Genomic DNA, 26,793 nt, shown 5'->3' on the forward strand with positions numbered 1-26,793 from the left:
GACAAGGACGCCGCTGTGTGGGAAGCCGACCGCGCTCACCCCATGCAGCCTCTCACATGTGGGGCTCAGGAAGCCGGCGCTGGCCGGCAGTGCTTCGGGAAGCTGAGCACACGGAACTCCACCAGCTCTCATTTGACGTTTCTCAGCTTTTCATTTTTGTGAAACGATGGATGAAAAACACTATCTCCCTTTACTGTATTTTTCATGCATCTGGTTATTATTAAGGCTGAGCATCTAAAAGGTACAGAAAAGATGTCTGTAATGTTTTCGTTAGTTAGCCTTTCAAATCCTTTGCTTATTTACAAAAGTAGAATTTCCCCCTGCATTTCTAAGAATTCATTATACTATAAATATTAAACTTTTATCTGTTATATTAGGCAGAACCTGTGCCAATTTTTGATGGATTTGATCTACAGAATTGTTAATTTCTTATTACCCCATCTTATATATTGCAACATTCTGGGCAGTTCCTTGTGTAATTCTGTTTGTGGGCTGTTTATCATGTAAAAGTTTTAAACTTATTCAAATTTAGCCATTGTTTCATTTAGTTTCTGTTTTCGTTTCTTATTTAAGGATATCTTCCCTTCTCCATGGTCATAAAGATATTGCACACTATTTGATTCTAATATTCATGTCTGCTTTACCCATTCTGGTCCAATTTCATGGCTGATTTATTTGGAATTCATGTTATTTCTGTTGTTTTTCATAAGTGAGCCGGTTTTCCCAGCATTATTTATTGTATGGCTCACCCTTTCTTCCATGAGTTGTGATGACATCTCTGTCCTGTGCTGAGTCTCACAAGTGGGTGGATGAGCCCATGGCACACGCCTGTTTTTAGTTTGTTTTGTGCCGTACGTAGTTTTATATCTTTCTCCTCGCCTAGTATAAGCATTGCCACATACGGGATTTGTACATGATTTTTCCATAGCTACCCAATATTTTATTTGTGGATCTACAATTCTTTTCTTTTTTTATTGCTTTGGTAACTGATTTTTTCGTGGCAGAAAGGAATCTGTGTTATCACTTTGTTCTACTCCTCGTTACATACAATGAGAGCAGTGGCATTGCTGTATATATACTTTTTGCACTTCTGTTACGTATGACAATACAGAGGCTGGATCTTCCTGTCTGCTTCTGCATTCGGTCTGTTTCAACATGGTACTCAGCAGGGTTCTCCAGACAGACAGAACCAATAAGATGCACATGGAGACAGAGGTTTATTCTAAGAAATTTGCTCACACGGTTATGGAGGCTGACAGCAGTGGGCACGCTGGATACCCAGGAGAGCCGATGTGTATAGTTCCAGCCGAGTCTATAGCAGGAGAAGATGGATGTCCCAGCTTGAACACAGTCAAGCAGAGAGAAAGAGTTCTTATTCCACCTTTTATTCTGTTCAGGCCCAAAATGGAGTGGATGAGGCCAACCGACACTGGGGAGGACCATTTGCTTTCCTCAGTCCAGGGATTCAAGTGTCAATCTCTTCCAGAAACACCCCCACCCCCACCCCAGATACACCCAGAATAATGAGTAACTAAATATCTGGGCATCTTGTGGCCCAGTCAAGTCGACACATAAAATTAGTCATCACAAACGTGTTGATTTGGTTGAAGTATTTGAAGAAAATCCAGCCCCATACAGATAGGTATTTGGGGGGGGATTTTTTTTTTATATCCTTTTCAGATTATTGTGGATATTCTTTTTTGATACTATACTCAAACTCAAGTGATAGCTTCTTAAAGTTTAGTTTCAATATGGAGTATTGAACTGTATAATGAGCTTTTCCTACTCTGTTCTATTGTCCTGTCTGGCACTTTGAGTGGATCTGCTCCCTGCGTGACCTGACCGTGTGACATCACGCCATGGGCGTCTGAAAATACTGGTTCACTCAGTTAACTGGATCTTCCCAATGTTGACACGTTTATTATACAACATCAAGAAAACCACCACATTTGTTCATGTTGCTGCCAATTTTATCTGAAAAGTCTTAAGAGTGGTTGATCTCATGGTGATGGACACATCTTCCAAAATTCTAATTCCCCCGTGATAGCTCACATTTCATCATTGACCAGATGCTAGCAGTTGTTTTCCTGTGACAGCCGTACTTGGTTAACTTGAGACCGATGAGCACTCAAGTCTGATAACTGTCTGTTGTCTGTCAAGAGTTCTTTCAGGTAAACACTGTTCCTGAGGAAGTGGCTAGTTTAGCTGTCAACTCCACGCGCACAGGTGCGTTCCCACCCCCCACTCCGCCGTGCTTCCCTGAGCAGATGGCAGTTCTGTGTGCTTGTCCCATTTGGTCCCAAGAACGGCAGAAACATGCCAGGTGACTGTGAGGTAGGGGACAGAGTGCGCTGCAGTGCTCAGCAGAGAGCAGTACTTCCGAGGCCCGCTCTGCTGCTTCTCAAGATGCCAGACCACGTCCGCCTGTTGTCTCCTGGGTAATCATGCTGCGGTGTGGACGTGCCAAGAGGTGTGTGAGCCAGCTGGTGAAGTAAGAGGCACGAAGCGGTGGAAAACATAGATGAGAAGTGACTCAAGCTACATTCCGGGGGTAGTTTGGGCCGTTGTGGGAGGAGAGCAGGGTGCGTGTACACAGAGTTGCATGAGGGTTGCGTGGAGACAGGTCTGTGGAAACAGAAAGAACGTGACAGTGACCCATGAGCCTGGCATTGAGAGTTAATGGGTGCTCAGCACCTGGAAATGACAGAAGTTGTAATGGAGACAAACCCACAAGAGGAGGAGTTGAAAGAGCGGAATTGATCTGTGCTATCCTGAGAAACTGACTGGAAAATAGCGGAAGTGGTAGCGATAGGTGCATCCACGGAGCACGTGCCCTACACACTGTGCAGGTGCTGCATTTTATGCCATCCTCTCAAAGACCCATTTCACAGATGAGGAAGCTGAGCCCCCTAGTGTGGCCTCTGTGCTTAAGCTCAGAGGATGTGTTGATGATTTTAGCAGGAAGAATTTGCACAAAGTTCCTAAGAGCCAAAGGGAATGGGGTAATGAGGCAATTTTTTTTTTTTTTTTTAAATGAAAGGGACATATTTGCCGTTATAATGAGTGGGATTCTTTTCAGGTAAGGAAGTAAAAGTAATGAGATGCTGGAGAAATTACAACGAACATATTTATATAATGCATAAATTTTATACCAACTAATTTAAAACCATCGCCAATGGTTTTAGGAGGAAGAAGCACAACTTGAGAAGAGCTACGTAGTGATTGGCCCAGAAGCAGGGACGTTAACATGCTGGTTTTTATCTGTGACTGGAGCATAGTCTCTTTGTTATAGAACCTGCGCAGATCCTGCCCCTTAGAGGGACTGCTGGATTTTAAAAAAATGATTTTTTCTTAACCCTCAGTAATTCAGAACTGTTCATACAGTTGAAAGCTGCGTGCGGCTGGGTGAGAGCTGTGGCCTGGGGTGGCAGCGGGCTGGAATTCCAGCCTGCACTGGCCACGGCTTGGCCTGGTGACCCTCTCCCTTCCTCCCTGTGGGGTGGTTATGAGGACGAACGCCCTAACACTCGGGGCGGCATCTTGTAAGGGCCCCACACGGCTCCTCCACCCTGGCAGCTGAATGGCATCCGTGCTGTTGGTGTTGGGGTGTAAAGTCCGTGAAACTATGAGGGTCACCTGCCGACACACCATAAACTGTGGGTCTGCCTCTGGGATCTCCGCCTTAGCACTTGAGTGGAGTCTGCGATTTCACTGTGACTGGTTCACTTTTATGAATGTAAAGATTTTGCTCTAAGTGGTCCGTGGCTCTCTTGTTGCTGAGTCGGCCATTCTCCATGAATGTCACACCACTGTCACCGTGCTTCCACTGACAGAGCCCTTTTGGGTTGAGTTGGCCTGTTGTGTTGGTTATCTGCTCCTGCTAACAGGTCACCGCAACAGTTAGAGCCATCACTCGACAGCAGCACCTGTTATTTCTCACTGCTTCTGTGCATCAGGACTTGGGGCGTCACTGGCTGGGCAGTGCTGGTTCCGGGTCTTGTCAGGGGCTGCATCATGTGAAGGTTCAGCGGAGGCCGAGGACCTGCCCAGGGGACTGACTCCCTCGCGGCGGACGAGGTGTTGCGGGCTGTTGGTGGAGGCCTCAGTGCCTCCACAGGGCTCCCCAGGCCCTCACCACGGGGCACCTGGCTCTCCTCGGAGGGGTGCACAGACATACATAGACAGTTTAAAAAATAGATCTTGCAAAGATAACAACCGTGGCTGCTCTCGACCGAGTTCCGGAATCACCAGCCACTGACTCCATTACTTTGTTGTATCCTCATTGAATCTATACAGGCCTGTGTGAGGTCAGCATTTCTGTCCCCAGTTCCTCGGAGGGGACGGAAGGTGGGATGAAATGCTTGGGTGTTGAAGCGCTGAGCCAGGATTGGGGGTGCTGACTGCTGAGGCCTCGTCCTTCCAGGACCCCACATACTTTCTGTCCTTTCAAAGCAGGGTCCCTTGAATGGTAATGCCTTTTGGCATCGCAGTAACCATGGGAGAGGGGACAGAGGCCTGGAGAGTTCACTCTTCTTGACCAGAGTGGCCCAGAGGCAGAAGGGAGGGAAGCCCAGCTCACGTGCCCCCCACACCCAGCCCCTGCCTGCAGGCTTCACGTGCAGGAAGGGGGTGCCCTCTTGGAGTCCACATGGGAGCCTGTGATGGGCTTAATGTGTGCAGCTGCTCCATCCCTCAGCCTCTCCCTGTCCTGCCCTCTCTGCCTGGAAACATCGGGGGAGGGGGCAGGGTCTGCATGTCTCCTCCCCCCCCCCACACTGCGTGGGGGGAGGTGTCAGCACAGCTGCTGCCTCTGGAGGGTGGGCCTGTGAAATCACATTGGTTCCGCTGGAAATCTGTATTGCCACGCCCCTCTGGGGTTCACACAGTGCCTCCCTGGAAGGCTCCCCCTAGGAATTGAGACATGGATTTAGCCTGATGGTCAGTTCTTGGCCGTAGGAAGTAGAAGGAGTGTGCGGCTGAAATGTACGACTCTCCCTAACTTACGGCCCCAGTCCTGATTCTTTGGGGGCATTTTCCAGTTTCCCTTCTTCAGTGGGGAGCTATAATTTCCAGGCAAACAGTAGTGCTTTTTGCTACACAGTCACCCCCTCCTTCTTCAGGGCTCCACTGGCCACATGCACCCCTGGGAAAGCCTGTGACTGCTCCAGAGAGCCCCACAGGGTCTGAACTGTGGCCGTCAGCACGTGGTGGCAGGTCCTTTCATACACGTGCACCCCGCCCGCTGCCAAAGCACCACGCGCCGTGTCGTGCGCGGAAAGCCTCCCTGGAAATGGGTTTCTCGAGGATTGAGAGAGTTTGGTGCAGAAAGTCCTGTGCAGAGAGAGCCCACTCAGCTCACGTGTGCTTTGTCTTTCTCTTCCAGCCTGCAAGCGTTCCTACCCCAGGAAATGTGAAGCCCAGGTAAGCTGGGGCTGCTCCCCCGGGGCCCCCCCGCCAGTCGGCCTCCCCTCCCATAGCTGATACGTCGGGGGCCACTTTGGACCTCGGCCACAGCCGTGAAACTTCAGAAAGGGCTACTGGGTGCTTTCCAATAGGGTGTATACTTTTCATCTCAAGAATAAACTGAAGAGCTATGAAATCCATGTTTTGAATTATAGAAAAATAACGCTTAAGAATCTGGTTTCAGATAAGAATTTGATCATTTTGCCCTGATCATGCCACAGGCCTTTCTCTGTAACAAACGATCCCTTCTTTCTGATTACACCGACATGCTGCTTTCAGGGCAGAGAGGGGGTGGCAGCAGGCCCCAGGGCACACCGCTGGCCGTGAGGAGTTTTCTGGCTTCTTTCTAGGGTAGTTGTTCATAGATTGGGGTTTTCAGACTGTCGTGGAACTCTGGGGGACCCTGAATTGGGGGTCGTTGTCCTGCAGGGGTTAAATTGCCGGATGCCCCCACCAAGTGCTGGAGGCCTGGTGTGCTTGGCTGGGTTTAGGACTTTGATTAGTTGGGAAATGGGGTGGCCTGAAAATGGCATGTGGGAAGCTGCAGCCTTCCCATGTGGGGAGGGGCCCAGGTTTTGTACCTGGGTCACAGTGTGTGCACCTCCCACGTTTTCTAGAAACAGTGTTAGCCTCTGCGAGGCCAGAGAACATGGGGGCCCTGCCGACTGGCTGGCCCCACTTTTGTGGGGGCCGTCAGATGTCCCTCAGGCTGCTCCCATGGCTGGCGGTCCAGGAAAATGGGGCTTTAGAGTGTCCTGGCATTTGCAGCTGCTGTGGACCCACTGTTCCTGAGAATCTCCAGCTGGACCTCGGGCTGGGGGAGGCTGCGTGTACTGTGGGAAGGCTTCACGTGTGTGCTCTGCACATGAAGATCGGGTCCTGGTTCCCTTCGCCCTCCTGCCACACACACCCACACACGTGCACACACAACACACCCACATGTGCACACATACTCAGACATGCATACATATGCACACACAGTACATACATGCATGCGTGCACACACATGCACAATTCACATGTGCACACACAGACATCCACACATATGCACATACTGTACATGTATGCATGTGTGCACGCACACATGCACACACAATGCACACTCCATACGTGCACACACACTCAGACATGCACACATATGCACAAACACAGTGTACATGTATGTGCATGCACACCTCCCCTCCCGCCCTCACACACAAAGTTGGAAGAACTACAGTCCAGCCTAGTTTTTTTTGTTCAGGAAAGAGATTCAATGACTTCTTTCTAAACTTTTCACTATGGAGAATTTGGGATGCATGCAAAGTAGAGAGAACGGTACAGACCTCCGTGCTATACTGTTACCCAGCCCCCATGCCAGCAGCCCCTCCTGCCCTCTCTAAACCCCTTCCTCTTCCAAGATGTCACGTGATTTTCGTTTTGTGCCTTTTCAAACACAGGCATCTGTGGTGGGGCTTTGGGGCATTTCTGCTGTCGCTTCCGGTCTTGCTGTGGGGACAGCTGGCCCTTTCCGGCCGAGGACAGGCGGTCCCTGCTCTTGCACACTCACAGGCAGGACTGGTGTCGGACCCCGGCTTAGTTTATCCCTCTGTACCCACACCGGGGCTCTTTACCCACGTGTGCCCTGCACTTGTAGTCTCAGACACTGTGTGGGAGCAGAGGTTCCGCGTGCGGTGGGGCGGGGTAACTGCCACCTTGGGGAATGTTTCAGATTTCAGAGGGGTATTTCCCACCCCCTTGTGAGGGTTTGGACACATTCCCAGCCTGAGGCTGTCCTGTCCTGAGTTGTGAGCCTTGTCCACCCTCACTTATGTGTCATCACCAGGGGGCGGGCAGGGGGGAGCCACCCCCGGGGCCCCGCCTGTCCTGTGTCATCCCTGCTTGTGTGCGTGTGCACCGCCTGTGACCGTGTTGCTGGTCCCGCCACCTCCGTGCCACCTGCACATGCAGCGCCGAGCCTGCTGCTCTTGGCTCCATTTCTTGAAGGGGCCCAGCCAGCTACTTAGCAGATTGAATTCTTCGGTTCAAAGAATTTTCCAGAAGTCTTAACTATCACTGATTATGGCATTTCTAGCTGCAGAAATTGGCAGTTTGCTGAGCGGTAGATAAGCCTTTCCTCTTACTGGATCACAGCAGGGGAAATGTATCCGTATTCATTTTCTTTTTCTTTCTTTTCTTTTTTCTTCTTCTTGATAACGCAGCTTTGAAGGGCAGGAGAGAATGCCACCAGCAATAACAAAGCCCCTTCTTATTCCAAAACCATGAATCCATGGCTGGGGGGGGACACAGGGCTGGCCATAAATTCAGGAGACAAGCAGGGACAGCTGGTCCTCTGGGAGCTGAGGTGAGGCTGGCCCAAGCGGCTGGGTCCCTGGTGACCACGTGTGTGGGCTCCCTAAACACAGGCTTGTCAGGAGACTGCAAAGTTTAGTTAAGAGCACAGCTTTGGCCGCACGCTGCACCCGTTCCAGCTGCTTCCGACTTGGGGCTGACGTGTCCTGCGGGTCCCCCTGTGATGGTCCACAGCCCTGCTGGGGACTCAGAAGGACTAACAGTGCCTGAGGGTGCCCCACATACCCCAGGGCCCGTTCGTGTTCTGTGAACCCCACTGCCATCGCCCTGTTGCCACCAGGACCACTGTCCACAGAAGTCACGGAGAGAGCCACCCTGCAGCAACGCGGCCAGGCCAGCACTGGTGGCTAGGCAGGGAAGCCAGGCCATAGGCCGGATGCTGGAGCATGAACTGAGGTCACTTGCTGGCCGTGGGGTAGTATGTCCCCTCAGGCGAGGCTGTGGCCCCAGGCACATAGGCAGAGACGAGGTTTAACCCCAGCGGGGGCTTCTGGGGCCAGTGCAGCAGCCAGAGCCCCAGCTGCTTTGCGCCAAGTTGTGAATGACACTCTGTGACCCACCAAAAACGACTGACTTTTAGCTGTGAATTACGAGGATGTTAATTATTTAAGTTTTAGGGAAGTCAGATAATTTGTGACAGCTGGAAAGTTTGGGGTTCCAGAGACTTGGCCTCCTGGGAGGCTGTGCTTGTCCACTGGACCCATGCTAGCTGCTTGGACCTTGTGACTTGGGTTTTTTCCTGACCTCTAGTTGACTCATTGCAAAGAGAGAAAAGGAAGTAGGAGAAATGAAGCCGTTTTAGGAAGGCAGATGACGCTGAGACATGGGGACGGTGCGGTGACTTCCCCACTGTCCCACAGCTTCTGGTTCTGGCCTTGAGGGGAGTTGGTTTTCCAGCTCAGTTTTGCTGTCTTTGTGGCCTCTGTGGTTTGGGCCTCACTTGTCAGCCATGAGCAGACACGGGCCTGTGGGCGCCCGGTGCACTTGTGCTGGTGCCCGCAGAGCCCCCGGCACCTTTGCTGGCCTTGGCCGGGGGTTGGGCAGTGCCCTCCCTGCACTGCGGCTCCCTTCTCCCCCTGAAGGATGCCCCCTCCCCATGGCTTCGCTCAGGTCCCTGCTTTGCCCCAAGGTGCCACTCACCTTCCATTGGGACACTTTCTCTCTGCCACTTCCCGCCCCCTTCCTGCTGCTCTGCGCCATCAGAGGTGGGGTGAAGAATGGATGTGTGCACGCTCGGCGTTCAGGGTGGACGGGAGCCCTTATCTCTCCACGGATGTCGGTGGTGGCACTCATGAGTGGGACCCAGATCTCTTGGGGACTGATGACCTGGGTTTGTCAGTAAAAAGGAAGGCCTGAGAAGTTTCCTGCAGAAAACCACTGGCTCCGTGAGCCCAGGGCATCTGAGGGGCGGGTCATCGCTCCCACTCCCACGTACACGCCCTGTTGCCTTGGGCAGAGGACAGTGAGATCTGAAACACGGGGCACAACCCAATCCGACAGGAGGTTTGGGGTAACGCAAGATCGCACCTCGAAATCTGGCCCAGCGGCCGGCTGGTGTTCCCGGCTCAGGAGAAGCAGCCACTGGCTCCATTGTGGAGGGTTATCAGCCTCCTGCTCAGTCTTTGCTCTTCTGTCCCTTCAAAGTCACGGCCTCCCTTGGAGGATGCACTGCAGCTCTTGCCCCAGTCCCAGGTGTCAGCTGGGATCTGAAGGAGTGGTACTGCCTGCCCAGGGGACGGGGGGACAGGGCCACGACCTGCGTGCTGTCCCCCCAGGTGCTGTGTCCCCCCCAGACTCTGTGTCCCCCCCTCAGGCCCTGTGTCCCCCCCCCAGGTGCTGTGTCCTGCCCCAGGCCCTGTGTCCCCCCCCCAGGTGCTGTGTCCCTGCTGTGTCCCCCAGGCCCTGTGTCCCCCCAGGTGCTGTGTCCTGCCCCAGGCCCTGTGTCCCCCCAGGTGCTGTGTCCTGCCCCAGGCCCTGTGTCCCCCAGGTGCTGTGTCCCATCCCAGGCCCTGTGTCCCCCCAGGTGCTGTGTCCTGCCCCAGGCCCTGTGTCCCCCCAGGTGCTGTGTCCTGCCCCAGGCCCTGTGTCCCCCCAGGTGCTGTGTCCCATCCCAGGCCCTGTGTCCCCCCAGGTGCTGTGTCCTGCCCCAGGCCCTGTGTCCCCCCAGGTGCTGTGTCCTGCCCCAGGCCCTGTGTCCCGTCCACCCCCCAGGTGCTGTGTCCCCCCAGGCCCTGTGTCCCCCCAGGCCCTGTGTCCCCCCCCAGGTGCTGTGTCCCATCCCAGGCCCTGTGTCCCCCCAGGCACTGTGCCCCCCAGGTGCTGTGTCCCATCCCAGGCCCTGTGTCCCCCCCCCAGGTGCTGTGTCCCCCCCAGGCCCTGTGTCTCACCCCAGACCGATCTGTAAACCCTGGGCCCTACCGGTCTCCATGTTTACTCCTTCCTTCCTTCTCCCCTCCCCACTCCCTGCACTAAGGGAGGCCAAGGTTAATTTTTAAACCGGCCAATTCAGCAAGTGTGTCCTGGTTTTGCTCTAGGCCGGCACCGAGCTGGGTGCCCAGCTGTAACTTGCTTCCTGCTGGTCCATTTTGGCCAGAAGTTCCATTTACCCACCTGTGTCAGACACGTGTGTGCCCATGTTTAATGTCTGACAGGTGATTTGTTGTTAATTAATGGGGGTTATTTTTCAGAGCAGTTTCAAGTTCACGGTAAAATGGGGGGGGAGGGGCACAGACTCCACACTCATTGGGCTTCTCCCTCCGACACATGCGTTTCTTAGTCGATGAGCCAACTCGGAAGCCTTTTAATAGCGCACATCTGTCGTTTGCCTCCGGGCTCACTCCTGGTGGTGGACAAATAGTGATGACATGTGCACTGTCAGCGTCACACAGCGGTGTCACTGCCCTGAAGTCCTCTGTGCGGCCCCCGCTCACCCTCCCACCCCCAGACACTGACCTTTTCACTATCTCGTAGTCTTGCCTTTTCCAGAACGTCACAGAGTTGAGCCATGCAGTGTGCAGCCTTTTCCGACTGGCTCCTGTCACTTAGTAACATGCATTTAAGGTTCCTCCGTGTCTTCCCGTGGCTTCACCGCTCATTTCTTCTCAGTGTTGCATCATGTCCCACTGTCTGGATGGACGCAGTTTGTCATCCACCTGCTGAAGGACGTCCTGGTGGCTTCCATGTCTTGTGTTTTATTTCTGCACGTTGCCGTCACTGCTGTCAGAAGAGCTGTGGAGCATTTTTCAGTTTTGCCTTCTTAGGGGCACTTTTGTTTCTCTTTCCGTAAGACCCTTTTCCTGGTTGACTGTCCTCAGCAATCTCTTCTGACTCAATCCACTGAGAAGAAATCACTTCGCACATGTCACCTCGTTAAAGGTACGCTGACAGCGGTGGCCATTTTCCCATCAGGAACTGTTAGTTTGAGTCTCCGAGCGTGGGCCGTGGCCCCACAGCGGAAGCTGCAGCGTGGAGCCTGGGCTGTCTCTGAGAGCCGGCAAACCTTTTGTCCTAGGAGAGGGCCATTTTCTGTAAGCAATGTGGTTTCCTTTGGACAGGAATTAATGTTTTACACCCAAAATAATCTTGGTCCTGAACAGGGGAATTGCCTGTGGGGTCTTGGAGCATTTGGGGACTTGGAGGTGGCCACTGGACGTCCACTGGACTAGTACAGCCACTGCACGTCCACTGGACAGCACCGTCGTCAGCACCGCCCCTCACACTGTCTCAGGGTGCTTAGCATGGCCACGAGTAGAAAACAGAATCCCATTTGTGGTCAGCCCTGCAGCCAGGGACCCACGCAGAGGAGCAAGCAGACCTGGGTCTGAATTCTGGCCCTGAAGTGGCCACATGACCGTGGGCCTCGGCCTCTTCCTCTGCAGAAGCAGTAAAGGCCCCTGGTTCCTGTCCGGGGTCTTTGCACGCACTCTAGACCCACACGGTGTTTCTTCCTGAGGTCACCAGACAGATCCTCCTGGGACAGACAAACACCTCCTTTTGCGTTGATGTGACCCGCTCTGGTGCCTCACTGTGTGACCTCTGCAGAGCCACGTGACAGGGACTTTCCTGGTAGTCTTGGGGGTGTGCTCCGTCTCTGGCGGGAAAGGAGGTTCTGCTCGTTCCTCCGCTGTCTTCCAGGCCCCGTGTTCAGGCTGGCAGAGGTCCTCAGACCCCACGCTGACTTCCTGTCTCCTTGCCCCCCCAGTGAGAACATGCTGGTGGGCTGGAGGGACCTTGCAGGCTCGTCCTCGGGGCATCGCACCTGCAGGCACCCTCTGCCTTGGGGCAGTCCCCCCAGAGCACACGTTTGGGACGGCCGTCTCATCTGGGCGAGAGCACGCGTTTTGGACTGCGCCACTTGGGCCAGAGGGCCAGCCCTGAGGTCAGCACTGTATGCCCTTGGGCGTGTTTCTGGGAGTCCGTGGGGGTGTCTTCCTGCCTCCGTCTGAAATGCTCACCGCTCATGGAGAAGGGTATTTCTTACCACGTTCCTGGTTCTGTTTTGGGCTGGCGGCTTCTGGAGGACGCATCGCCCCATTTCTCCGCTTCTGGCTACATTTGTAGCAGCAGGATGAGCAGTTAACCACACGTGGGAGTCCCACGTCCAGATTTCAGTGTGAGACTGAACTCCAGTTGGACCCTGTGCACTGTTTTCTCTCCAGTGAAGCTGTGTCCTCGGGGCGGGGGACTCAGGCAGTGCCACCTCCCGCCCTCCTTCATGCACAGACACACTCAGGGGCGCTGCTCCCCGGGTGCGGCCCTACAGGCCCTCGGTGAGCCCCAGGCAATTGTGGCTCCAGCCCTCTCGTACGCCACGTGTCTCTGCCTTTTCGCTCCTAATTCCCCCGGAAGTCTCCAGAGCCACAGACGCCCGCTGTTCCTTCACAAAACTCTAGCTGTGGACTCCCAGCCCTGCTGCGTGCTTCACAGTAATAAACTCAGTGCTTGTCCTGGGGGTGGGGGTGGGGGTAGAAATCTGAATGACTGAAGACATGCTACGAAACCAGGACTTCTGATTTTTCACCTAAAACCTTGGGTTCTTCTAGAGACTTCCTTACTTTACAAGCGTTTGCGGGAGGTTGGCGGGGCTGTTGGAGGCCTGTGCACAGCTCAGTGCTGTCCCATGAGAGCCGAGCGCCTGTTCCCACGGAGGGGACACAGGACAGGGACTCATCCTGGAGATTCCGGCCTGCCTGCTGGACTCGTCCTGGTGGGGCAGGGGTGCCAGCCGTCCTCGCGCTTTCAGGTGGCATTCTGGGTGGACAGTGACGCTACTGGCAGGATTTGTGGACGTGGATGGGCGTTTGGTTCCGTCCAGGACAAACTAACGGGGTTTAGTGGGGGGTCAGTGAGCAGGCCAGATGCAGCCTAACGCTACATTATTTTTTATTTTAAGATTTCATGATAAGTTGTGAACTATTAAAATTTCTCCTTTTCTCCTTTTCTTGTCTGCTCCTCCCTGGATCAGAGGACAGTTGTGGAAACCAGACTGTTCACTTTTCTTAGACACTTTTGACAACATTTCTGGGGAAATTTCCTCCAGTATCCCCCTTTGTGGGATTTACCATAGTTTTCCTGAAATAACTGTTGTGATGTTTGTGCCTTTTCTTCCGTTCTCTTCCTAACAAGAAAGGATTTGTTAAAAAGTCAGTCATGTGTGGGCGTCATTCCGTTTTTAAGCTCTTAAAGAAAAACAACAGCATACACATCCCTAATGCTCAGGCCTGAGGGAGGGCATTCTTACCTCGTCTCCTCCTCTGCAGAGCTGCCCCCTGACAGCTGTCCTTGTGGGGGGGCCTGGGGGGGCCTGGAGGTGGGGAGAGCATGTCTTACTGTGTGCCCCTGAGGAAGGAGCCCTCTGGTCTGACCTTGAAGTGTGGCTACTGCAGAGCAGGTGCGAGAGGTGGGCTTTCGGGGCAGGGAGGCAGCCTGAGGGCTCAGGAAGAGGCTGACGCTGGCCACTGCTGGCCGGGTGCCCCAGGGAAGGGGAGGGGAGGGTGGAGAGCCGTGAGTGGTGGTGCCAGCCTTCGACACTGGGCCGTAGTCTGCAAGCTCCAGGAAGGCTGAGGTGCCAAGTCCAGCCTGCCCACCGCTAGCCACCAAGCGCCCTGGCCTGGGGCTGCATCCTCCACGGGTACCTGTGTGACGGGCAGGACCTGTGCCTTCCTGAGGGGGGGAGCAGCCCCCCGAGAACGACCGTGCACTTGTCCCTTGCAGCAGTGATAGACGTGGCGTACTGGCCAGTGGTGGGAGCACCCCATGGAGGGTACACAGAGGCTGGGTGTGTGTGGGGGGCTCAGGCCCAGGGCCTCGCCGTCCCCATCCAGATGTCCCCATGCGCCTTTTCGTCAGTCCAGGATTTTACTTTTATTTTAAACATGAGGGAACCAAAGCAGAATGTGCTCTTCACTCGCTTAAGGCCACCGGTTGGGTGACCAACACCGGTGAACGTGTGGGTGCAGGAAAGTGTTGTACTGTCTTAATCCTGTTACCCTCACCGCGATCAGTGACCCGAGGACGCCGTGGCCCTGGCCTGGAGGGCCTCGCACCTCAGTGAGGTGACAGAGGCCTCGTCCGGCTGTCACAGAACCAGAGCACGTGTGTGAAGAGGGGGTCTGAGGGGAGCGCAGGGCAGGCTTAGGTCTCCGTCTGCACAGCGCACACTGTGCTGTCATCTCTAAAGACCCCTGAAGCACAGCCGCGGGGAAGAAGCTGGCGTGGAGGAGAGCAGGGCTGCGGCTGAGACCTGGGGCTGGCGCGTCCTCCCTGCGGGAAGCACGGGGCGGGTGGCATCCTCACAAGTGGCTCGGTCGCTTTCAGGAAAGTGCGATCAGATGATCCCAGTGGCTCCTTCTCTCTGCGGCTGCCCCGTGCGGGTGGGCAGGACCCAGAGGGCTGCCCTGCGTTTGTGGGGCACGCGTCTTCCCATGGGGGTTCGGCGGCCACACTGTGCGATGGCGTCTGTGGGAGGACGGGCAGTGGATCCCTCAGCAGGGGTTCTGGGCCACGCCTGACAGAGGGGCTCAGAGTACGGTCAGCAGGAAGCTCGTGAAGGACGCAGATGAGGTAGTGAGGTCCCAAAGCCCAGCACAGTGTGTGGCCACCCCGCACCCCAGGAGCAGCGGCGACAGCCTAGAAAGAGGAGCCACGCCACCTGGCCGTGAGCAGCCCTCCCGTGCTCTGTCTGCAGGACCTGCTCCCGCTGGCCTGGTGACAACGTCCTGTGTTGACTGGGTTCTCTGCTGGCCCTGTCAGACCTCTGATGGGGGTGCTGTGTCTGAGTGTGTCCCCCCCAAGTCCATGTGAAGTCCTACCTGCCGGCACCTGTGACTGTATTTGGAGACTAGGCCTTTACAGAGGTGATGGAAGTAAAATGAGGCCATTAGGCTGGTGGGTCCTAATCCAGTATGACTGGTGTCCCTATAAGAAGAGATGAGGACACAGACATCCAGAGGGACGTCCACGTGAGGACACGGGGAGAAGAAGGCGTCTGCACACCCAGGCGACAGACCTCGGGTGGGACCCGCCTGTCCACATGTGGATCTCGGACGTCCGGCCTCCAGGATGTGAGAGTCTGTTTAAGGTCCATCTGTGCTGCCTGTTACGACGGCCAAGCTGATGAGACAGTCGGAATCTCGGCCGTCTGCTCCTCTCTCAGAATGTCGGTGCCGGCGAGGGGACTTTCCTCTTCTCATTGTTCTGCACCCCGTTGATAATAAGTGGTAATAATGGTGGTGAAGATGACTGAGCCTGCATCTTTCTTCCATCTTGTGGAATGGCCGTGTACAAACATGCCAGTCGATTGGTAACGTACCACACAGGAAGCAAAGGCCGTAAAATAATAAAATCGAGGTGACACTAAAGGTTCTGCTCCTTCAGGAAAGTCCCTGCCCTCCTTCCCAACACACAGCCGCTGTGTAGGGGTGAGGGAAGCGTCACCCCCACTGTGCTGTGAAGCCCCTGTACCCTGTGGACGTCACATCTGCGTTCTCTGCAGTGCGTGGTGCAGAGCGTGAGAGAAGGTGGCTTGTGCGGGTGGCGCAGTTTGGGACAGAAGCTGCTGCAGTCTCGATTTCACTGACTTTCCTTCATAAAGGGTCCCCTCTGTGAAGACAGAGCCAAGGTGGCGAACGACAAATTTTATTTCCTCTGTCGGTTCCCGCTGAGCACTGCTGTGGCGTTAGGAAGGGGCACCGCCTGCGGCAGGCGCTGCCTCTGTGCTCGGCTTGGTGTTGAATTGCCTTCAGAGCCCTGGGCAAGGTGAGTCGAGCTCAGCCTGCTTCTGTCCCCGTCTGTGCTGGTTTGGCCCCCTGGGGGGTCGGGGTTGATTTGGGACATGTGTGCAGTCCTCTAACGCACCTTAGGAGCTGTTGGCTGCTGCCATTGAGGTGACTGTCCTCCCAGGACCCTGGCGTGAATGAGACCTGCTCCTGCAGCCGGCCGCCAGGCTGGGGAGGGCGGGCCTGTGGGCAGCGTTGCCTGGAAAACCTATGGGCACCATGCGTGGGACAGACCAAGCTGCCGGCTTTGGTTGCAGCCACTGCTCATGTGCACACGTGCACAAGTGTGACCTTGAGCGTCGCTGTCACTACGCGCGTCTGTGGGGCTCTGTGGCGCTGCTTCACGCGATCCTACGTGGTGTGCAGGGCGTTAGTTACACACACACGCTTCCAGAGAACTTGCTTGGGAAGTGGGACCCTTTGCACAGCTTTGTCCAAAGTGACATTGAATAAAAAAGGCCGATCACAAAAGCTGAGTTTCTTGTTTGGTGGTGCAGTTGTCCCCCCCTTATCTGTGATTTTGCTTTCCGAGGTTTCAGTTGCCCGTGGTCAACTGTGGTCCAAAATATTAAATGGAAAATTTCAGAAAGAAATGATTTATAATTTTTAAATCGTGCGCCATTCTCAGCAGCATGATGAAATCTCGAGCCGTCCTTCCCCGTCCCTCCTGTCTGTGAATCGTCCCTTTGTCCAGCATCTCCACACTGCACGCTCCCTGCCCAGCAGTCACTTGGCAGCCGTCTCGGTGATCAGATCGACTGTCACGGTGCTTGTGTTCACGGCTTTACTGAATAATGGCCCCAAAGTGCAAGAGCCGTGATGCTGGCGGGTCAGAGCCGCCAACGAGAAGCCCTAAGGTGCTTCCTGTAAGTGACAAGGTGTGTACATATTGGAAAAGCATAGTATATACAGGGTTCAGTACTGTCTGTGGTGTCAGGTGGCCACTGGGGGTCCTGGAACATGTCCCTGCGCATATGGGGGGGTTGCCTGCCTGTACTGAGAAAAAGGAAGCCGTGTCTAACGCGTGTGGAGAATGGAGCTGTGGCCTCTCTCCCAGCACTTCCATCTCAGAAGTAAGCAGGGGACCCCGTCAGGCTGTGGGAGACCTCTCTGCTGGACAGAGAGCCTCAGTCAGAACCGGGCTCAGCCCTGGGCTGTCCCCAGGGGGTGAAGGGCAGGGCAGGGCACACTCCCTCAGCCACATAGAAACACACTCCCAGCCTCACATGCACACCCCTACCTCAGACTCATAAACTCACACTTTCAGTCACATGGACACACAGTCTGGCATACACACACGCGCACACACACACACATTCCCGGGGCACAGTCACTCCAGGGTGTGAGGCCCCCTCCGTCCTGGTAACCTGTCGCTTGCTGGTTTGGGGACAGGTTACTGATAGCAGTGGCTGCAGGTGCCACGTAGGCAGGCGCAGCTTGTTTGTTTGGTTGTCCTTGGTAACCATGATGGGGCCCCACGTGGAGCCGTGACAAAGCCATAAAGTGATGTGGACCTGGCCCTTTGGGGCTCGGGGGCTTTACCAGTCACTAGTGGGCACTGGCTGTGCGTCCCTGCCTCATCCCCATTGTCACCTCTCCTCACCCCCTCTCCCAGGGGCTTTTTTTGCTGAGAGGGAGCTGTTCCTATCAGGTGAGCCACCTGGAGTTTGGACCCAGCGGCGTCTTCTCTCCTTCCTGGATCATGGGCGTGGTGGGCCTCTGTGGGACTCAGCGCCCCAAGCTCGGGGTGACTTTGGGGTTGAGGTGAGGGCCAGGGAAGACCTGTAGCCCCAGCACTTGGTCCTGCCGTGATGTGAGCACTGGGGGTGGCCCTGCTGTGACGTGAGCACTCAGGGGTGGCCCACTGGCAGCAGGGCCTGTCTTCTGTTCTCCTGCTTACAGAGCAGGGGAGGGACTTGGCCAGGGGGTGGCCGCCCCCTCTAACACACTGGCCATGCACGTGGGTTCCTGGGCAGCAGTGTGAGTAGCACGGTGGCAAGGGAAGCAGTCCCAAGCACATGGTGGCTGCCTGCTCAGTGGTCCTAGGGTCCCGGGAGCCAGGACTCGCCTGTAGGACCTGCCTGCTGCAGAAGCCCCATCCTTCACACCCGGGACAAAGGCCGGCCGGAGTTGTTGAGGGCCACAGCCTTTCCTCTTGTCCAGTGAAAGCAGAGGAAGAGCCCACGGCACTGAGCCTGTGATCAGAGGTCGGCTGTAGGGGGCGCAGCAGGTGAGCTCGCTCTGCCCTGGGACCTGCCTGGCCTCCATCCTAAGGACTCGTTGCCCCCGGGGGCAGGTGCATGGCCACCTGAGTTCCTAATGCCCAGCAGGGTGGCCTGTGAGGTCATGGGTGTGTCCTGACCCTCCCCCCATGCTTCTGTCAGACTGTGGCCAGTCGCCTCCTTCTTTATTCTTCGAAGGCTGGAAATGGGACATGAAAATCCGGTCCCTTTTCACGGAGTTCCTGTCCTGGGACCTGGTGACCCACACAGCAGGAATCCACACCTGGCATGTGCAGTTCCTGGTCTTTATAAGTCAGGGGTTCCTGATGTAACTTAGTTTCCTCCTGGCTGACACACAGGTGGCTTGTCCCCCAGACTGTCCCCTTTTCTCTAAGTGGCTGTTCTTGTGCATTGTCGTGTGTTCTCACTGGAAGCCTGTCCTCAGGCATCTGTCTGCACTGTCACAGGGTGTGTGCAGACAGACGGGGGTTGTAATGGGTCCCTGGACAGGGCTCTTTCTGCAGGAGTGCGGACGGACGTGGAGGGGCAGTCGCTGAGTGGGGGAACCCGCGTCCCCCCCAGGCCCTGCTCACTGTCTGATGAACCGCAGTCCCTGCAGTTTGTGCCCGCGCAGGTCCCCTCCTGAAGGACTTGTTGGTTGGTTACTGGGCGCCGTGAGGAACAGGTGGCTGGCCTGAGAAGGTGCTCCCTGCCAGCGTGTGAGCAAGGCGGGGGTCGGGCGAGGTCGGCGTGCAGATGTCAGAGCTCTCCAGAGATGTCGCTCCCGGTCGGTCGGGACCTGTGTGACGACTGGGCGTGGTGTGATTCACGGGCCCCCATGAGCGCGCTCGGTCTCTGGGGCACACGCTGGGGCCAGGCCCCCCAGGTGCAGGGGGACGTGGGAAGAGCACTGGTTCCTACACTGCGTGCGCCTGGTTGACCTTTGAAAACTCAAGTTCTGATACTGCGTGGAGCTTTTCCACAGACTCAACAAACGTGTGCTGCCAGACAGCGAACTTGAACAATAACTGATAGACTTTATTTTTAGGGCAGTTTTAGATTTACAGAAAAATTGAACAGATAGTACAGTCCTGGATAGGGTTTCCAGGCGGGAATTCCCGCCGGTTCTCAGGAATGTTTTTCGCTTTCCCGTTCCCGAATCCCGAGATATAAACTGTTTTCTGTTCTCCACAATGAATCGTTTCCACAAAGTGATGGCCGATACTACCATCCACCTGGGTTCAAGGAGCCGATTTTCCCGATTTCCCGACCAACTGTTCGGGATTCGGGAATGGAAAAGCGAAAATAATTCCTGAGAACGGGCGGGAATTCCGGCCCGGAAACCCTAGTCCGGGATGCCCACATGCCTCCCACTCCCATTAGAAACATCTTGTGTTAGTGCCGCGCATTTGTTCCCTTCTGCCCCATGAGCCAGCGTTGATACATTGTTACTAACCCGAGCCCGTGGTTTACATCAGCCTTAGCTCCTGCCCCTGTACCGTCTGGGTTTGCACAGATGAGGTATCATCACTGCGGTATCCTACCAAGTGTGTTCACTGCCCTGAACGTCCTGGGCTCCCGTTCATCCCTCCCCCAACCCCTGGAAACACTGACCCTTTTACTGTCGCTGTAGTTTGGCCTTTTCCAGAATGTCACAGAGTTGGAATCACACAGTGTGTAGCCTTGTCAGAGTGGCTTCTGTCACCTAGTAATATGCAGCTAAGGTTCCTCTGTCTTTTCATGGCTCGATAGCTCATTTCTTTTTGTGGCTGAATAATACTCCGCTGCGTGGAATACAGACAACGATTGTTAAAGGCAGGGGCTCTGATTCCTTGCATGTTTCTTGCCAGTGTGTCAAACGTTTCGTGAAGCACCAGGATGAATGGGCCAAGTAGAGACTGTACAAGAGACGGAGTTCATTGCGGTGCTCCATCCACCACGGCGTCCGCGTCTGGCAGCCACCAGCCAGTTAGCCTATGTCTGTGGCTCCCTGTATTTTCAAAGCCATTTGTTTTGTCTTGTTTTCTGTTTTACATTTATTTGTTCACTTCCCTCATCTGTTCATCAAACTTTAATACATAATGTGGATCTGAGGATACACAGATGAAAAAGAGGTGTCCTGCTTTCCAGGAAGTCTACTGTGGGGGGAGCCAGCAGGAGGTCAGCAGTGCTGGGCAGCCAGAGGGGCTGCTCTGTGTGTGTGTGTGTGGGGGGGACGGGGTGCCAGGAGAGAGGGCCCCTGCCCCAGACGAGATCGTGAGTCAGAACCCAGTGCAGTAATAACACTTCTCAGGCCGCCTGTCATGTGCCTTAGAAGCTTAGTAAGATAAGCAAGAGAGTTATAAATAGTCGCCCTGGCAAGAACCAAGGTCATGCTGCCAGCCTCTCCAACCCACAAGGACAGCTGCTCAGGTCCCTGGGGTTTCCCCGTCTTATGTACATTTCCAAGAACTCTGAGGATGGGGTACAGGGTCCTGGGCGGGGGACAGCCGGGAGGCAGCTCACGGGGAGGTGTGTCCCACTTGCAGGCGCCAGGACCACACAGAGCAAGTTGGGTCCCTCACCCGCTGGTAGCCCTTTCTGCTTGGGGACAGCCGGTGTCCCAGATGTGGAGAGCCCGCCCTGTGCCAGCCTCTGTTCTGAGTACCACGAGCCCTCGTGACCCCCAGTTCTCAGATGAGGAAAGCGGGGCCCAGAAGGATTAAAGCTACGGCCCCGTGCTGAGGTCCCACCTGAGACACACTCCCAAGCTGGGGCCTGGGTCGTTGTTGGGTCCCTCAATGGGGCCTGTAACCGTGTCTCCTGTGGCTCAGTGATGGTGGTGGCCTTGTGACCTTGGTGGCCTCGTGACCTTGGCGCAGGCTTTCTTGGGTTGCCCTTAGTTCCTCAGAGGACCATGGTGGAGTCCTGCACGGAGCCACGTCTGGGACAAGACGACTGCACGCCTGGCCACAGTTAGACTTGCCATTCGCGTCTGCTGTGGAAACATCTAGAAGCAGTGGTCCATCTTACAGAGGACCCCAGCCCTGAAGAGCCTGGGCAGAGCGCCCTTCTGGCTGTGGCCCCCGCGGTGCTGGGAGGGCTTGCACTGGCTCAGGCTTTCAGGCCTGGGAGCCCCCTGGTTCCTGGAAACTGGAGATCAAGTTCCACACATACGAACAGTGGGCATTTCTCTTGGGTCTCCGTGGTGTCATTACATTGTCTGCAAAGACTGGGACTTTACAAAATGGCAAAGAACGTGGACTCTGTTACTCTAGGTCATCTCTTGAGAGACTGAACTTGGTGACCGAGAACGTGGTCAGGGACGCTTGGGTTTAAGAGCCCACCTGCTCACCATGTTTCTTCTCCTATAGGTGGCGCTACCCCTCTGTGCACAAGGCCACCTGGAACAGGTAAGTCCCCGGCATCTCCTTGGGGCCACGGACCTTCGTCACAGAAGGCGAGGTCTTTCTTTATGCTGTGCCCGCTTTGGGGTCCTCCGGGGTCCTTGGGTCCTCTCCCTGCTGGAGCCACAGCTTTTTCTCGCAGAGTGCTCACAGGCCACCCACATGCGTCCCTTCAGAGGACAGTCACGCACGACTGTGTAAGAATTGCCGTTTGGGTCAGTTCCTATGAGGGAATCCGTTCCCTGAGCCTGAGCTCCCTTCTCTGTAAAGTGCAGATGCCACATGTCCGTTTTCTCAGACATAAAACTGTGGGGCAGGTAGCTGTCCAGGGTGTCCGTGCGGGAGCAGGAAGTGGTGGCTTTGGAACAGGAAGCTGGGCAAATGCCGTCTTCCTATGGACTGAAGGTAAACGTAGTGATAGCACTTTCTCTTTGGCTTGCTATTAGGTAAATATAAATTGCCGGCTGCTTTTTAAATGAAAATGTCACTTGAATGTCATGGTCCCTCTGGGTATTTGCTTTGCCACCCCCACTGGAGATGACGGGATAAGCCTCGTTTTAGTGACTTAGTAGCTGGCAGGACACCCTCTGGCTGCATGTACTTCCTGGACAACAGGACACTGACCGCCGTTTTCTCCCGTAGCAATGGGAAGTGACTCGCTGTGTGTGTGTGTGTGTGTGGGGTGCCGTCCCTGGCCCCACCCCTGTGGGCAGCAAACAGGTGTGCCCACTGCCTCCTTCAAGGTGTCTCTCAGTTGTGTTCTAAACCCTCCCCACACTGGAGCATCACCTAGCTCGTGGCCCTGGTTTCATGGACGCAGGATCCAGGCTTTTGGGGGGCATTTTGCCTGCCTCCCTGGTCCCCGTGTGTCTATTGCCTGAGCCCGGTAGCCCCCTGACCCAGGGCCGCTTTTCCCACGGTGGCTGCATGGAGGCTGTCCTGTGTGTGGCTTTCTCCCTACACTGGGGGGTGTCGCCTCCCTCTGGCTGCTGGAGGAGAGGAGTAGGACAGATGTGGCGGCCAGCCGGCTCGTGCCCCCCAGCCCCCCCGCAGACTGGACAGCCTGGTGTAAATGGACCTGCCTGTGCCCAGTGGAGCTTTCGGGGGAAGGCCTCCCCCTACACGCCATCACTTCTCAGGGTGGAAAGCACAGAAGCCTTTTTCTCCCCTGGCCCTCCGTCGGCCAAGAACCTTCCAGCACCCTGGGCCTGGCACTTTGGACGGTTTGGCCGGAGCTCCACGTGACACCCACACTCCAGACGTGACCTTGGGACTGACCAACCTGCGTGGGTCCTGGCCAGGACACCTGGGATCCCATTTCTGCCTCTGTTCCCTTCATGGAGTGTCTGCTGTGTGTCAGACGCTCGGGGGGACATTTGCCCAGAAGGTCACCTTAGCTGAACGTGAAGAGCCTGGGGCTGAGAAAGTGAGGTGACTTGCCAGGTCACTCAACACAAGCCGCCATGGCCGCGCTGGGTGTCCACGGCCCTGCACGCGCTGGTGTTCGTGGTAAGACGGCTTTGTTGGTGCTGCTCCTCAATTTTTCACCTGCCGTGTTTCTAAGTCGGGAGTGACTTGTGCAGGAAAACCCTCCTGCCAGTGGAGCATGGCAGCAAATTGGGGCACTTAGTGCCCCGTGTTTTAGACCCTGCTCGGTATTGCTGGGCCTCGGTGCCTCGTTCATTCTCAGAACGTCTCAGTGAGGTGGGCGTCAGGGGTCCGAGCAGGGGGCACCTTCCCCAAGGAGGCATTGTCCCTGATGGAGGAAACGACCGGGGGCCTTGGCCAGGCCACTCAGCCTAGCCCCAGCGCTGCCTGAGCCAACACACGGTCCATACCTGGCTCCTGCTCCCGTCCTCTCATTCTGTCCTTTTGTGTCATCGGTGGCCGTTGTCCAGGTTTGGGAGCAGGTGGCCTGCGTCCTTGCCCACTGAGGCTGCACTTGGTGATGGGCTTGGGGTGTGACGCCCCTTCGGCGCTGCTGTGTCCTGCTCTGTGACCCACTGCCGTTCGTCTACATCCTGTGCCAAGGACCCTCCTCCATGTGCCAGTCACCTGCTCTGCAGATGTCACCTGAGTGCCCTGAGCCCTTCCGACAGCTTCCAGAACAGTGTCCTGTCGGCTCGCTCTGACTGAGCTCCTGGTCTCCCTAAATCCCATGGCAGCACGTGGGCCCCAAGTATCCTTAAACCCTGGTCCCAGCTGGAGAGGACAGGTGGCTAATGGTGGTACCAGCAGGACCCGTGGACGTCCCTGACTGACTGCAGGGCCCTCCCTGTGCCTCGATGGTGCTATGCTCTGTGAGGGTCCTTGTCTGCCGGGCAGGGCACCTTGGTGACACCTGGGTGGCTGGGATGCACCAGGGAGGAAAGCCGTACTCAGTGGCCGTGCCTCAGCCCTCGCTGTTCGCCTGTGGTGCCCTTTGCCTATGAGTTTCTGGTGGCAGATGCTTCTGTTTGTTGTGATGACTTAAGAAGAGGTCTGAGGTTCGATTAGTACACAGACTAAAGAAAGGGCAGGCAGAGAGGCCGAGACAAAGGCCTGGGAGGCCGAGCGCCCTTTATCTGTGTTCACTTAGCTGAGGGTGGACCTGACCATGACGCTAGTTGAGCCGTGGGGCCTGGCCCCGAGTCCTCTCACTTCTGGGCTCCTTGCGGGTCTCTGTAAGGACCGAATGAAGCAGCCCTGAACGTGCCTGGTTCTGGTTACGGCACAGAAAACCCACGAGCGGGAAGAGCCTGCATTGTGCCGTGAGCCCAGGAGGGCAGTCGGGGCCTCTCCTGGTTTCTTCATCACTGTTGTCTCACCAGCTGCTGTGAGGGAACCAGTCCGGTCGGTTCTGGAGGACGCCATCTGCTGCGCGAGGACATGGCCCCGTGACAGCCACTTAGGGGACCTCGGTTCTCCTCACCCCTTGTCGGGAGGCATGGCGGGTGTCAGAAGCCAATGGACAGACCGTGGTTGCTGGGCGATCACAGGGCTGACGGCAGGGTCTTTCAGGACACACAGGTCTGCGGGAGGCCGGCTGCTGTGTGGACCTGCAAAGCAGCCGCATGGTTGTTTCCCGTCTTTAACTCCCATGCACTTTCCAGGGGAGCTGGCTCCTATCAGCCAGAGGAAATTCCTGCCTGGGGGCAGGTGTGGCTTTGGCTGGGACTCCATGGAGTCCACTGGTATGAACCACCCACACAGCCTCGGCCCAGGGCCTGGGAGCGGCCGGCCTGGCTGGAGCACTGTCTCAGAAGTCGGCTCTTTTCAAAGTGGCCTCTGTCCTTGAAAGAGTCCCTGTCTTCCGGGGGGCAGGGCTGCGCCACTCAGCCTAGGACACAGGGGCAAGCCTCACTGGCGGCCGCACATGTGACTCTTTGCTGGGCTGCTGTGGTTTCGTGCTGGAGGAGAGGTTGTCTAACACCCATCTCTGAAATTTGAGTCGGCGTTTCCTGAACTCCCTATGGCTTCACGTCTGTTTACTTAGAGTGAAGACAGTGGTGGTTTCTGTGGAAGGTGACAGTAGGCGTCAGGTTACAGAGTCCGAGGCTGGAGTTTCCAAACTGAGATCTGTTAGCTGCACCTTTGTCTCTGTGCACAGGCCTGGTGTTGGTGCAGGCGTGTGCATGCCCAGGGTCCCATGGAGGACCTCTGTGTACAGGGGGCTCATGGAGAGGGTGGAGCCGGGACGCCGAGAGGCTCGGTTAGGACGGAGGGCAGGGCAGAGACACGCCCAGGTCGCACAACTAGAAAGGGGACAGAGCTGTGGAGTCGTCTCTGCTGGACAGCCTGCCCTTCCAGCCCCGTGTGACACTGGCAGGTCCCTGTTTGCGGGGGGAGGAGCACCCACACTGGCTGGTGTGCGTCTGCATGGCACACACACACTGACAGGAACGTCCGCGCTTTACAACTTGGGGGAAGCATGGAGGCGTTTGGGAAAAGCTTAAGATGAGGGAGAGGTGGACCAGGCCCCTGTCCCCAAGGTTCTCTCGCACCTGTGACCCAGAGCACACCAGCCCCTCAGGCACAGCTCAGAGCTGGCCGCGCTCCTGGCTGGGCTGACGCAGTTCATTACTTAGCTCCATTTCTCAGCTGCTCACTTATATTTTTGTTCCTTCTCAGAGTCCTCCGTGAGGTTGGGGATCCCCGTAAAGTTATATGGGCCCCAGTGGGGAGGAACGTAAAGCCACAGTCCTGAGCTAGCTCAGCTGTGCCTTTCTGTAGCTCTGCATTTCGCCCCTCTGAACATTCCTGTTCTAAGTCTCCCTGTACTCGTGACTGTCTCTTGAGTGGAGCAGAATACGTTTGGAGGAGGAGGGCAGGCCCTGACCGCTTTCACAGATGCACAACTGGCTTTCGTGAGAGAAAGATGCACAGTGGAAAGGAGCTTGGATATGGACAATTCCGGAGCCCCGTCCTGACCACTCCAGAGGATGTGCCAGCAGGACGGGCGCGGTGGCCGAGCTCACAGACGACGGGTGTGAGGGGCTTGTGAGCGTGCAGGCGACGGGAGAGTGTTCGTGGAGTGTTTGGAAGAGAAGCCTGTGGCATGTGGCTGGGCTCGGGAGGTCACCAGCATCCCTGAGCTCCCCAGGGACAGGCCTGCAAAGTGCTCGGTGCCGACAGATGGGCCCTGGGCTGGTGTTAAGTCAGTGAACCCCTCTGGCCTCCCCGGAATGGGCAGGGTAGGGCCCCGGCCAGTTCTTGGAGGTGGCTCCTGGTCCCCAGGTTACAGGGGGGGCCCTGACCTCTGCCCCCAGCCTCTGCTTGCAGCTGCTGCCAGAGGTCCCCGTGCGCCTGCCCTGGGCCCAGGTTTCCCAGGAAATTGGGCACCTGCCCTTTCCCTTTCTAACCAGAGGCCAAACTTTGGTCCACACTCTGCTTTGGTTTCACCATCTCCTCCCACGCCTGAAATAACATCCGGCCTTTGGCTTTTGTCAGCGTCGCGGGAAGGTGGCCCGGGTTTCTGGGAGAGGCTGCGTGTTAAGAGGCCCTGGCAGCATTGGTATCTCCTTCTCAGGAACTCCTGGTCACCTTTCCTTACGTCTGAGTTCACTGACCTGCTGAGGAAGACGGGAAACCCTCCACAAATCGAGGAGAAAACCCACT

At 55.9% G+C, this 26,793-nt stretch overlaps 1 protein-coding gene across 4 annotated transcripts in view; it reads left to right on the plus strand.

Moving 5' to 3' along the window:
• The window catches only part of TNS3 (tensin 3), a 167,257-nt gene that overhangs the window by 36,426 nt on the left and 104,038 nt on the right, over positions 1-26,793 (plus strand). For 3 of the 4 annotated variants that reach the window (XM_019731607.2, XM_019731611.2, XM_019731605.2), the window contains exons 3-4: positions 5,384-5,421; positions 21,664-21,702. In XM_019731607.2, the coding sequence (XP_019587166.2) occupies positions 5,384-5,421; positions 21,664-21,702 (77 nt within the window). The remainder of the gene's footprint in view (positions 1-5,383; positions 5,422-21,663; positions 21,703-26,793) is intronic. The other variant, XM_019731606.2, reaches the window with a different exon arrangement.

This window comes from Rhinolophus sinicus, linkage group LG09 (genome assembly GCF_036562045.2).
Source record: "Rhinolophus sinicus isolate RSC01 linkage group LG09, ASM3656204v1, whole genome shotgun sequence".
Lineage (NCBI taxonomy): Eukaryota > Metazoa > Chordata > Mammalia > Chiroptera > Rhinolophidae > Rhinolophus > Rhinolophus sinicus.